The sequence below is a fragment of the Hermetia illucens genome, chromosome 1, assembly GCF_905115235.1.
Source record: "Hermetia illucens chromosome 1, iHerIll2.2.curated.20191125, whole genome shotgun sequence".
Taxonomy (NCBI): domain Eukaryota; kingdom Metazoa; phylum Arthropoda; class Insecta; order Diptera; family Stratiomyidae; genus Hermetia; species Hermetia illucens.
Window position 1 is genome coordinate 82724922 of NC_051849.1, and position 13914 is coordinate 82738835.

General features: G+C 42.0%; 1 protein-coding gene across 3 annotated transcripts; it reads right to left on the reverse strand.

The window, feature by feature from the left end:
• Positions 1 to 1426: 1426 nt before the first annotated feature.
• Positions 1427 to 13609, reverse strand: LOC119646863 (angiogenic factor with G patch and FHA domains 1). Of its 3 annotated transcripts, none has more exons than XM_038047487.1 (10): positions 13188 to 13609; positions 13053 to 13128; positions 12726 to 12847; positions 12552 to 12665; positions 12086 to 12326; positions 11777 to 11937; positions 2023 to 2341; positions 1835 to 1961; positions 1675 to 1771; positions 1427 to 1612 (listed from the first exon to the last, which is right to left on the reverse strand). In XM_038047487.1, exons 1-10 carry the CDS (start codon positions 13470 to 13472, stop codon positions 1433 to 1435), a joined length of 1722 nt encoding a protein of 573 aa, XP_037903415.1. In that variant the 5' UTR covers positions 13473 to 13609; the 3' UTR covers positions 1427 to 1432. The 3 variants fall into 3 exon arrangements, with proteins under 3 accessions (XP_037903415.1, XP_037903416.1, XP_037903414.1); XM_038047488.1 differs by lacking the exon at positions 12086 to 12326 and adding an exon at positions 12380 to 12461; XM_038047486.1 differs by having other exon boundaries at positions 12086 to 12461.
• Positions 13610 to 13914: the final 305 nt, after the last annotated feature.

Sequence of the window (13914 nt, forward strand, 5' to 3'; positions counted from 1 at the left end):
AATCTGTAAATAGATGGCAAGAGCGAGAACGGTCAGAAAAGGTCGATAAACTTATCCTTGCCACCCAGGCTTGTTTAGAGTGACGGTACGGTGAGATCAATTATAATCTTACACAGTATCTGTACAAACTTCGGCGTAGTCCCAGAAGACCCAATGCACGTATTTCTCCACTGTCCAAGCTTCGCGGAGGAAATTAGAAAGTTAAAGGAAACTATAGAAGCGCTACTGTCGGCAAATCTGGTGCGGATCATGCTACCTCGTAAGGAGGGTTGGGATGCGATCAACTCCAGGATCAGATTCATCCAGAGTAAACTGCGAAAGGCAGAGGAGACGAGAAAAGGGCAGTTACGTAGGCCGAGAATAGAAGAAAGCAGACTAAGCTAGAATGACCTAATCCTGCCGCGTGATGTAGTGATTCCACGTGGCAGAGCCGGTGGTTTCAATGGGTAAAATGCCACACATTGGCGTGTCCAGATCAGTGTCTTTTGAAGATTTCCAAGTCCTTAACAAAAAAAAAGGAAAAACAGACAGACATTGATTCGACTTTAGTAAGGTTTTGTTTTACACAAAACCTTAAAAATGATGGTATAGATTCAGAACCCGCTCGTCTATTTCAATGCAGCATGGTGAAGACCATAGATAAAGGCGGGTTTTAATAGTTTCCGTCTATATCAACTGCGAGTCACGAACAATTTAACTCGAAGTACTCATCCTGAAGTGATTCGCCAGAAATCAAAATGAGGTAGATCGCTTCAATCGATAATCTGGGAGGCTCGCCAAATTCACTGAAGTCATAACCCGCAAACTAATCCATCAATGACTATTTGCTGGTATTGGCGGAAAACAGGAAAGTTGTTTCGGTAGAACTCAACCAGACCAGACATTCCTGGGATTTTGTAGTTGAACTTAAAGTATTTTCTTCCCAATTGCGAACTGAGTTATGGCCATTTTCCTCGCTCACTCTAACTGGATTGCATTCAAGGTGAACTTGAAGAACCTCGCAACCAGCGGTAGTTTATGGAAGAAAGCAATATGCAAAACTAATACTTTAGATACCATTAGACGACATTACTCCAATCCTCCAATGAATTGAAATCCAACTCAGTCCAACGTCACAATCAGATAGATTTGGCGACGAAATCTGAAGGGAATTTCCATAAATTTGAAAATAGAGCTAACTGCGAATGGATGCTTCTCCGGACCACTTACTGAAAAGGAGGCTCCAATCAAATTTGTTTATATATATATATATATAGGCTAGCAAGAACAGAGAACTCTCACCAAAAACCTCAACAATTGAAATGTTTAGTTGTAATATTCGGGCCAAATTTGGTTTACACACTGACGAAGATAACCAACAACCTTCCTACAAGCGAAGAAAAACAATAAGACAAATGCAAAAAACCCGAATTTCAAAAACAAGAAATGCAATTTAATCGCTACTACTGTCATCACTATCATCAAAGATATTTGACGGTTTTGATTTATTATAACGTTCTTTCGTTTTGCGTAATGATTCCGATTTTATGCGATCTTTTTTCGTCAATGGCACTGAAATGGTGGGCACTTCGCATCCAAGGCCAGTCTTGCCTTCATTGTTTACTAGTTTGATCTGATAAAAAAAGGGGGCATCCTTTTAGTTGAGAAGAAAGCATTTTGTCTGGTAACTCTTACCGGTTCCAGCAGCCCTTGACCTTTTCCGAGAGATTCGCCTTTATTCCATCCTAGCTTGGATAGCATTTTAAAGCCTTTGTTATTACTCGATATTGCTCTGAAACGATTTGAAGTATGCATTTAAAACATGCTAATTAGAAATATACTTCAAATTGCTTACATTTCTGTTGACGCAGTGTCCGTCTTTTCATATTCATTTGTACTTCCAACTTTATCTCGCCGCACTGCCGCTCGGTCCGAATATTGTGCATCAGTGGCTTTATTGCTTTCGGCGGCTTTCACATATTCTGAAGTTTTATGAAATTACATTTTCCACTTTACATTAGAGAAATTTGAAATCAATCATACTTTCATTTTCTAATCCATAACGTTTTTGCAGGACTTTCAGCTGAGCTTTGTGAGAGAGGGCGACAACTTTGTCCGTACTTTGTTGATCGATGATAAGGCCCGGTTCGCAGTGCCCACAAGTACTATTCCCACTGTGGATATGGCACAGAAGTTTTGTTTGTGAGAGCTGCAAAACACTGCCGTGAACAACACTCAGAGGCTCACTTTCCTGCTTCGCATTCGACATACGTTTGCCGTTCAAAATCGTGCCGTTACGTGATCCTAAATCGATGCACTTGTACACAGACTCCGTTTCATCATATGTGAATTTCAAATGGAACTAAAAATTAGTCAGAATGTCAAATGATCATTTTTATTTATTTTAAAAGTAGTCAACAAAATGTGATCAATACATTTATTGCAGAAATAAGTTAAGAATAAGTCAAAGTTAAGAAATGGGATCACATAAGATTAATTATTGTGTATAGACGATTGAACAAATATCTAAGTACCAAACAAGTCCCAATACCGGAAGCTCGTGCTTCGGGTATAAAGGTTTTGTGTTCATCTTATCTAAGAAATTTCAACGCATATTTTTCTACCCGTATACAGCTACAAAATTACGAGACATACGTACATATTACAGCCGTAGATGTTACGCTTACCCTAAACAAACAAACTGCCTATTTTCGAATACTGTACACATATAGGCACGTATATAAATTGATCGTACCCATATTTCCGATTTACTTCTTATATCTATCTGAATTAGGCTCTACCCGCAAAGTTCATTAGCACGCATATACTATATACCTACATACACACATGTCTCGTTGGAATAATTGATATTCATATACAAATGATTAAAGAACTAAACAAAATAATTCTTTTCCACCCAATTCATACGAACCTACTTCGTTGTGGTATTGACAAATTGATATGTGATGATGACGTCATGCAGGTTGTAGAGTGCACGAAATTCACAAAAAATTGTAAAGTTTTACCCCCTATAACTTTGTTAATAATAGTTGGATTTTCTTCAAACTTGACCAAATTGTGCATTATGTTCTTCATTATACGTATGCCAAATTTTGTACTTCTGGGATGAACATAAGGGGGGTGCCGGGTAAATCTCTAAAATGTGGAAATATACTATTATTAACTTTATTTGTGCAGATATCGGAACCGGATATATTTTGAGGCCCAGATTTTGTAGAGATGCACTACTGAGATTTTTTGCAGATTTTTCGGTTGGATAGGTTCTGAGAACGAGACCTGTTACACTTTTTGGTGGTCATATTTTGAGCCCTCACTCCCCTATGTTTCACCCGATATCAAATATTGAACCAGTTTCGAAAAGTACTAATTGAGACCTTTCATTTGATACCCCACATGGCTACATTTTATGAAAAAAAATTTTGCACCCTCCTTTCAGCCCCCTTAAACTTAACATAAAATGGCGTCAGTTGCTGCATGTAAAGGGAACGGTAGATCACATACTCCTACCAATTTTCGTGACAATCGGTTCAGCCGTTTCCGAATAAATCGGCTGTGACAGACAGACAGACAGACAGACAGACGGACAGACGGACAGACAGACATCGAATCGATTCTAATAAGGTTTTGTTTCACACAAAACCTTAAAAAGGATAAAGGTGTTTATCGTTGGTAACAAAGCAAGGCACGAACATACTTGCGAGAAATAATACAACTTTTTTCCAATTCAATGACCACAAATATCCTTTCTACTCCTGATAACAACAACTGAGCTCATCTGACTTTCACCTTTCTACACTGAAAACTCTCAAGCTGTGGATGCAGCCTACAATGGAGTTGTCACCATTCCTTAATCCGTGATTTACCCGCTGCCACTTCTTTCTCGTCAACAGGTGCGTGAATATCTGCCCCGTATTCCGACGAAGTTCTTTGTTCGAAATTATGTTCGACCAGACCCCGATGCCACGACGCAGATAAGTGTTGAGGAAGTCTCTGAACTTTCAAGTAGCAACCACTTTACATGTACGACTCCCAAAATATCAGTTTGTTGCACATGAAATGGCCGATTTGGTACTAAAATTTGAAACGACTGTAAAGCTTACAAAAGCTTATTTAATTAATCAAAATAGGTGCCAGTCGATTCAAAAAACTTCTTCCAGCGAGATACAAGAGCATGTATGCCAGTTTCGTAGAAGTCCAATTTTCAGGGGTTGATGAACTCGTTGAAGGCAATTTTGATGACCTCTTCATTCCTCAACTGTTATTCCGCCAAGAAATGATCCAAATGCTTAAAAAAGTGGTAGTCGGTTGGCGAAAGGTCCGGTGAATATGGTGGATGAGGTAGAGTATCATACTGCAATTCGTTCAACTTTTAAACCGTTGTTCTGGATCCATGAGGTAGTGCATTGTGGTGAAGGAGTATAACATCATCTCTGTTGACTAATCTCGGCCGTTGAATATCCAATTTTTGATGCATTTCCTCGTCTTTGGCACAGTTTTTTCTGTGTATTTATCGTTTCTCCAGGTGCCAAGAAAGAATAGTGGATAACTCCAGCTGTAGACCATCAAACAGTCACCATTACCTTCTTCGGATGGAGGTTCGGTTTCGGCATATACTTCGGTAATTCATCAGCATCTAGTCATTGTGCTGATCGGCGACGATTGTCACATAATATGCACTTTTCCTCACATGTCACTATTCTGTGCAAAAAGGGATGGCTTCTGTTGCGGGAGAGTAAAGAATTGCAAATTTCCATTTGAAGCGCCATGTTTTGCTCCGTAAGGGCTTGCGGAACCGATTTGTCGAGCTTTTTCGCCTTTCTAAGTTGTTGCAATTGCCGGGAACCTGTCGAATAGTGTACGCCCAGTTTGTCTGCAACGTCTCTCACAAACTGACGTCTAACGGATTCGACTAGCAAACGTAGCTCGTCGTTGTCAATCGATGGTCCTGGATGTCCACGTGGCTCACTTTGAAGGTTTACGTCGCCTAACCCGCATTTTTCGAACCACCGCCGTGCGATTCGTTCGCTTACCGTATCAGCTCCAAATGCGTTGTTAATGTTCCTGGTCACCTCCGCAGCTTTATGACCGAATTTGAACTCATACAGAAAAAGTATACGTTCTTGGCTCTTTTCCATCCTTTTTCATTTTTATTCACTGTTATCACAACGATGGCCAAAACTGATATGGCTCCTTGATTAAATGTGGGAGTATTTATACTTCATTATCCGATACCAACAGCGCCAACTGGTGGTGGTTTGATACAGCAAAATCGCAGCTAACTTCACTTGATTGCCAAATCGGCCATTTTATATGCAACAACCTAATACTTCAAGAGTACCTGTTTAAAATTTTAAATCGGTGTTTACTTTCGTTTTCATTTTACAGCGCTTAGAAGCGAGCGCGGTTTTCCTCTCTCTGCACCATTGCAAATTTTAATCGTTGATTTTTAGCAAAACATATTTTTTGAACATTTAGGCGCGCTTTTTCCCATAAAAAAAATGGTCGGTGTGACCTACAAGCACCTGCTCGCCAAATTCTCTTCATCACCGAAGAGCTAGCAACCATCTTGCCTGTATTTAAGCGCGTTTTCCAACTTCCGGTACATTTGTTAGCCATATCGTTCCCCCGGGGATACTGGTTGAACTTGTTGAGTAATAAGTTCCAACTTAAACCGTTTTACCTGGTCGGCGGTGATCTGGAGCGGAGGGCCGAAGTTTGAGGAACAGTAGTCAAAAACTGCTCTGGTGAATAGGGCCCTTGTGTGCCACAACCGGGGACCGACGCGTGTTGCGGTCGATGATGACGAGTAAGGCAGTTTTCATGCCCTTGTACAGCGGCGGTTTGATTAGGTCAATGTGGATGTGATCGAAGAGGCTATGCGGTGTTTTGAAGTTTCCCAGCTTGGACAGTTGAGCTGGTCGTCGAAAACTACATCTCGTAGGCCAACTTGACATTTACCTGGAGTTTTTGTAGATGATGCTTGTAGTTGTTGTCCTGTCATGTCTGCATATACATTCTGAGGCGATCGGTACTTGATAAAATGCTCATTGGCGGTCAAGTTCCTTAACCATAGCAAAGAGGAAGTTCGCCATTTTTTAACAGCATCACGTCATCCGACCATTGGCTAGTAGTCTTCATATGGTTTCCAAGGACCGCAGTGATAGGAAGCCACTGGGGCTATAGTCAGCTCATAGCATGCACTCACCCCGACCCGTTCCCAATGATTGAAAACTTACTCCAAGACGGTACCAGCTCTCAATTATCGACATCCAGTGAGCATTTTATCAAGTACCTGCCGCCTCAGAAGATATAAGCAGGACTACTCAGGAAACTGCTAATCGTCGGCATCTAACAGGACAACAACTACAAGCATCATCTACAACAACTCCAGATAAATGTCAAGTTAGGCTACGAGATGTAGTTTTCGACCACCAACTCTAAAAACGCAAGCTGGAAGTGTCCGAAGCTCTTTCGCAAGGATTCGTTCAACATCATCATTGGCGCGGCACATAACAAACAGCGTCACGACGGAACCTGGATTCATGGTGAGAGACGTGTAAAATGCCGCAGATCGCAATGATTTCAGAACTGTATGCCGCATCACGAAAGACCTTACATGTGGTCGCAAGTCGTTCGATAACTCTGTGAAAGACGCTAACAGTCGACTTCTCATCAACGATGATGAACAACTAAAGGGATGGAAGGAAAACCTCACTATGGTTCTTAACCGTATTACACCTTCTTGTGAATGAAATGGGTAGCCATCATAACATCCGGATACGGATTGCTCATCCAAGCAGAAGAGAAATCATTTCGACCATCAATGCACTCAAACGGACTCGAGCTCCTGGACTTGACGGTCTCCCCGCAGAGTCATTTATCGCTCCACCTGCAGTTACTGGAGATCTGCTGCTTCCACCCGTACAGAAATCTTGTGAATCCGAAAACTTTCCCAGAGAGTGGAAAAAGGGGATGATCGATTCTAAAAAAGAAGACACGTTTTGAGTGTGATAATTGGAGGACAATCTGCGTGCTCCCTGGCGTCGCAAAAATAACAGTTAAAATAATCCTGGAATGCATCAAAGAACATCTCCAAAGCTTGATCTACAGGGAGTAGGCTGGTTTCCGCTCCGGATCCTCCTGCCCCCTGAGCACATCACGGATCATCTTGGAACAGTGCGCATAATTTAGACCTTCGCTGCAGCTGCTCTTCATCGATTTCGAAAAAGCGTTCGATGGGGTGTACAGGGAATGTATCTAGAGTGCTCTACGTAGGAGGGGCATTCCGGAGAAACTAATAGCTATTATCAGAGCGACATGTGATTGTGCAAGTTTTCTCTGTCGCCGAGTCATAGACCTTGGCCAAACGACTCTAGATTTGGAAAGAGAGGCAAGTGGAGTTGGACTGAAGATAAACACCTACAAAACCAAGCTTCTCAATTGTATGGATCATTGCACTCTTTCTGTATGCAATTTGTATATCTAAGAAGCGTAGTTTCTGCCGACGGTGGCACCGAACTAGATGTTGCTCGGTGCATAGATTCGCTTTCGCTGCCCTGTCTAAAATCTGGAAATGCATTATCTCAACATTAAGATCAAGTTGAGATTGTTCTCTACCAGTGTTCTTTCTGTGCTGTTATATGGGAGTAGCACATGGAATGTGTACTCTACTATTACTCAACAGCTCCAAACTTTCATGAAGATCTATCTCCGTCGTATCATCGGAGTACGCTGGCCTAACACTATCTCAAACTCTAATAGGAAGACGGAAATGGCAGTGGATAGGTCACACATTAAGGAGAGGTGACAATTGTATTGGAAGAGACTGACGAATGGGGCACTTGGAACAGTAAAAGACGAGTACGAGCACCTCGACAAGGAGACAGCTAAAATGCATTTCAAATAATCGCGAGCGATGGCGCGTGAGTGTGGTTGACGCGCTATATCTCACCAAAGGGTGAAGGGCAAACATATATATACGTTTTTACAACATTTTGATTTGTCAACCATTATTGGTTAAAATAAAAATAAATTGATTATTAGCCATCGGCGACCCCAATTGAATCAGAAAAGCTGTCCAGAGTATTTCGCGTTCGCTCCGCCGTCGATGTTAGACATTTCAAAATGAGTCCAAGATTATAAACTACCGCGAAGATGTTTTAAACTTCCGGATACTTTGTGAAAGAAGCCACGAATCGAGTTTGTTGGCTAGTGGCAAGGAGGCGAGTTTAAAAGGCGATATTTAGCATTTTCTTCCAGGTTTCTCAATGTTACACACTGTACGCGAAAAATGGTTAAGTTATTCACTAGAGAGGAACAAAAACCTCGAGTTGTGAAATACGGAATATGAAGAAAGGCAACACAGTGGAAAACAAGCTTGAGAAATACATAATCTCCATGCAAATTTGCATGTGCGGTAGCCGCTGTCTGCGATGGTGCCAATGTGAGCAGCAGCAACCATCAGTGACGTCGACATTTTCGTGGGCCAACCAGCATTCCATGGGAAAATCGTTCCGATCAAGGATATCTAGTTAAACAATTGATTTATTTAATTAATTAATGCCCCAGGAGACGGCATTCTGCTTCCAGTCTTCGTTCCACTTTAGTGTTAGTTAGCGCTGCGGGTTGCGTCGCTTCGGCAACCACGAAATAGAATGTCCACAGACAAAGCCCCTTAATAAATGCCGTAGAAGTATGGGTACCACCGTTTTGCCAAAGGAACCCGGTAGCATGTCTCCGCCAGCTTGAGACTTAATTAACGTTGGTCGGAGTCACCATGAACACCACGCGGAACATGCCTACTTCTTCCCCCACATGCAAAATATTTCTGGTTGTCTATGAACAATGACATTAATTCTTGGGCTAGATAGCGTCTGGTCCGTAAACACTGTGAAGGGCCTGCCTTCAAAGGAAGCATTTATTTGCAAGGTGCGCGGCAAATAACTCACGATCGCAAGTGCTGTAGTTCCGCTAAGCGGTTCTCTGCTGGTTGGAAAGGAAGCTCAAAGACTCCCATGTTTGATTCACCTTTTGGTGAAAAACAGTACATACGACGATGTCTAGGGCTAGGGGTGCATATGACTGAGGAAAGTATAGCTTCCACCAGTTGTTGCTTAGTCATCTCAAACACCTGGACAGCCTCTGAGCACCACGCAATCAAATGGAAGTCCTTAGTCTTCGACCCCGACTAGTAACCATTAAAGCTTGAGTGATGATGGGCGGCCTTGGGCAAAGAGTGACGGATAAAATTTAACAGTCTAAGCACCTTCTCGGACCCTTAACCGTTTTTGGAAGCGGGCAGCTCGAAATCGCTTGCACTTTAACTGAGTCCGATTGGATGGCTTCTGAGGAATCTCACCTGTAAGAAGAATATAAGAATTTCCATTTTTCAACATTGAATACTAGCCCGAACTCAAGGAGATGTTGACAAATTGCTTGTGCTCTAAATGCTCAGACTCAGAAGAGGACGCGGACCATAGCACAGGTTTGCGTCGTGTTGCACAGTCCAAAAGTGATTCGAGTGAACTCGAAGATTCCGCGAAGGCTGCATATTGCTGTTTTCGGAATGTCTTCGACCCAGCTGTAAAGTACCTGAGTCAAATTAGGATAATAATCACGCGCAAACGCAATGTTGACCATATTGCCTCCTACGGGGGACTGTAATTCTGCACTGTACCGCTACGGTCTTGCACCAACGATTATTATTATTAATCGGCACAAGGTCTTCATTCGCCATTGATTTTAGGGACCCTGTGAAGTAGCGAAGACCAACTAGGTGAAGGTTTCCAAATACCCTGCCTAAGAAATTCTTTGAACTCTTCTGCGATGGTAATAAATATACAGAAGAAAAGATAAGGGAGCTTGTAGTGTTGATGTGGAGCTGAACATCATGCCTAACTGGCTCAGAGAGACCAACCTCGGTAGTGATGTTGCTGTATTTGCGCGAATACGTGGGTCGGCAACGTCTTCGATGGAAGGAGGAATGGAATTCTTTCTGATGAAATAAGGGAGATTGTGGGGTGAATGAGCCTGTTGTACACTAGCAATCCAATGACACAGGAAGACTGCGCTTATGACAGCGCGATGGTTGAGGGGGTAGAGCGTCAGCCTTTCAATCTCGCTGCTCCAGGTTCGAATCCCAATTGTCATGGGTGTCTGTATTCGTCTTGTGTTTGCCTCGCTGCCATGTACTTATCATTTGTACACCGTTAAGTGCAACGAAAATGAAACAGTCTAACGGTGTGGTGCCCACTAAGGAATGAACAGGAAACACTAAGAAAACTTTCGCCGATGTCCTGGACCCATATATATTTGCCTGTGTCCATAAAGGCGGATCGACGAGAAATCTGAAGTCGCGAGTTTTAAGGCTTGTGTATTGGTTGATTATTCCGACATCCGGCGGGAATCGAAGCTCCACCGCCTCTATCTATTTTTTGGGAGAAAAGTGCAGGGGCTGGTACATTTCTTAGCCTTTTCAGCAAACCTTCGATGGTATCAGCATGCCCGGCACTTGCTAAGAATCCTAATTACCTACTACAAGATCTTCCAGAGGCGGATCTAAACTGTAATCTAGTTCTACTTGCCGAACACAAAGCACAAACAGTCTCCACTAAATTAGAAACGACGGCTGCGCAGTCGCCAACCACAAATCGCACATGCACCTCATGAATTTCATCGGCGCTGGTGACGAAAATGACCGCAGACCCCGAATCCGCACATACCAGGATGCCCTATGTGCTCCCCGCAATTCCATAGACCCCGAAAGACTATAGCAGTTTGGTGCGACTTAACGATCACCAAACATTAGCTCTGTCGGTACGTGCTTCATATCAGTCGTTTCACTCACTGGCAACTGCTCCTTCAATGCAATCCAGAAAAAGTACAGCAGAATATTATTATTAGTAAATACAATTTGGAAAATTTCGACAACTTTACACACCAGGGATGAAATGGATGAAATAAGGGCAAGAATCCAACTGGTGAATAAAACTTACTTGTGGGTTCTCCCCAATCTGAAGTCAAAATACACACACAGGAAAACGAAGCTGCGCATCTACAATAATCATCAGACTTATGGTATATTACGGCAGCGAGGCGTAGATATTAACTTAGGTCATAATAAAGATACTGCCCGCCGGAAATTTAGTTCCGCAACAACGAGATGTATGAAATCTCTGGTGAGGTGGAAATCTCAACTATGATAACGCTTCGAAAACCCCATTGGGGTAGTTATCTCCGCGTAAGGATGATGGGAAAATTCCCAAAGGTTACACAAGAAAAAGATATAAAGACGCAGTCGACTCTGATGATGGAAATTTGTTACGTCTAAGAAATAGGAAGGCGCAGTCACTAGACCGTGAAAGTTAAACAAAATGTTTAAGGAAGCGAAGACTGGAAATGGACTGTAAAGGTGCGAAGGAGGACCCGACCCAACCGTCAATTAAATTCAGCTTTTTTTTGCCTTAAGGCATTGCACTCGTGCTTCTTTTTTATTAAGGCAAAAGGGCAAGGCATATCATGGGCAATTATTTGTCGAGCACTATCGTGAGCCGAATCAGAGTCGACACTATTGGTTTGCGGGAAAATCGAGAAACAAAACATCAACACCAAAAACAACATCATTTGATATTCTACAGGAAAATATCTTACAAAGAGAAAAATGATCTCTTCATTTGTATGAGAGCTCACCTCGAAAATTAGGTAAAAATAAAAACTGAAGTTTCATAATTGTTATAATTGCAAAATATAAGTAATTCAGGTACCATACCCTACATACCTTCGATATGTTGACATCAGGTACAATGACATCATGATTTCCTTCCCGGCCCAGGCTCCCGCCTTTGAATGTGATTAGAAATAACGTCCCTACTTTGAGCTTTGGCAGGTTAGTCTCTTGAACGATAATCCTCAAGCACGGCGGATACTTCTTTGCTATATCTGAAAGATGATTGATTGATTGAGATTTGTGGTTTCTTCAAAATAAATAGGTAATTCAGAACAAGCATTTTCTTTCATAAACGACGGCCTTCCCCTCCCCCTTGAACCAAACACTCCTTAACTGGTCAGATCATACACGCTTGCGTACCTTCATACTTGCTTTGCGTTTGGTAGCTAGGCAGATCGCTTATCACAGCCTCATCGTCATATTCGCTCCCCGATTCGGAACTAGACGTGATTTCCCCATCTTCAATATCTTTTTCAGAGATTTTTGCATTGTCCGAAAGCCTGTCTTCAGTTTTGTCTGATACTTTTGCTTTCTTCTTGCGCCTCTTTCTCTTCGTGCCACCGTTTTCAATTGACTCAGTGGTTTCGTGTGTGATACGCGCCTGAAAGATGAAAGGATGCGTGTTTTCATTGCGAGCAGGAAACGTGAACTTACCTATCGCGTTTGCACGCATTTGACTAATGTTTAAAGTAGAAAATTGTTCAAACAAATTATTTAGGTAATGGCTAGCAGAAACCTGAAACGAAAAGAGCAAATGGAGCGAATGAGAAAGAAGGACGAACGTTTCGAGAAGGTAGCTGCCTTCAAACTAAAAACAGACAAGTACCTGGTCATTGTTCGCCGGTTGCGCTTGGACTTGGGAATGAAACTCAAATTCGTTCTTTTCTTGGTTATAGCGGTAGTAGCACCCGGTTGAACCGTCGTAGTATAAACCGTATTCCTACAAGGGATCAAGCGTGAAAATCTGGACGAGTAACTTCCAACCGTTATCGGGACTCACCGCATTATAATAATATCCAGTTTTTTGGTCGTAATACAGCCCTGAGGTAGGTTCATAAATAAAATCTGTTTCATTCTGCGCGGACTCTGCAGCTTCTTTGATTTCCTCGAGAAAGGTTTTTGCTAGAAGAAGATGGGACACGGTCATAAGCCAAATTGGCTACGAAACATGAATTGATATCAATGCATTGGAAGTGTTATAGAAGCGCAAGCAACATTTTGGGAGAACAGTTACTTCCAGCTGTTTGGGTGTGCTCACATTATCCGAACCATTGCAGGAAGTACAACGCTGGCTAGTTGTCCCGCACCTAAGTCATCCAAACCTCACCTTTTGCTTCCTTTGCTGCCCCTTCCTCCTCGGTTTTACCCTCTTTGTCTTCGTCTTCTGGTGGTTTTATAGTACCCTAGTTTCATAATAATAACATGAAAAGTACGTTAATCACGAATATAATTCATGAATTACCAGAAATTTCAATTTAGTTTTATAACGACGCAATCGTCTGTCCTGCCTTCGAACGATCTTGTGGAGTTTGCGAATGTATTTGAAAACTTCCACTCTCGTGCAAGATCGCAGGTAATTTATGCCTAATAAAATGTCACTGGTTTTTCCTTTCATTTTATTAATATTTGCTGTGCAGATTAGAAAAACTAACTTGCAGCCTCTAACACATGAATTTTTTCCAGTTTTGACATATCTATTCACAACAAACAGATGATATTGCCGGAGCAGAGGCAGTGGGAGAGACATTCACTTCACCACGAATAGTGATGCCAATTGTGGGTTTTTTCATTGATTTTCGGGAAATTTAGATTTTAGGTGAACATTTTTTAAAAGCAAAATTTGAATCATAATTTGTGGTTGTTGTTGTCGATTTTGTTTGTTCTGGTTGGTCCCGGCCAACTAAGGAAGCAATGCTGTGTCGCACCGATTCGGCTTACATTCCCTACAGGAACAGAATGGTAGGCTATTTCCTATGATGCCAACGTTTCCGATAAGTTTGTGAAGTACTTCGTAGAAATGTCTATCTTAGAAAAAGAAGGCCAGCGAAGAATGGAGATTATTCGAATCTATAAAATACAAAAAAAAGCCACGAGGTTTTGGGACTCTGATGTGTGGTTTTATTAGTAAACAAAAATGAGATAGCACGCAAGAGCTAGTGTAAACAGAAAAACAAACAACGAAAACCGAG

What these genes read in the sequence shown, in the direction of transcription:
- LOC119646863 (XM_038047486.1), bottom strand. Translation starts at nt 13,472, where the DNA reads ATGTCTCTCCCACTGCCTCTGCTCCGGCAATATCATCTGTTTGTTGTG. An exon ending in AACCGGCGAACAATGACCAG is followed by an intron (nt 12,462 to 12,551) that starts GTACTTGTCTGT and finishes TTTTCGTTTCAG; the next exon opens with GTTTCTGCTAGCCATTACCT. An exon ending in TTATGGATTAGAAAATGAAA is followed by an intron (nt 1,962 to 2,022) that starts GTATGATTGATT and finishes ATAAAACTTCAG; the next exon opens with AATATGTGAAAGCCGCCGAA.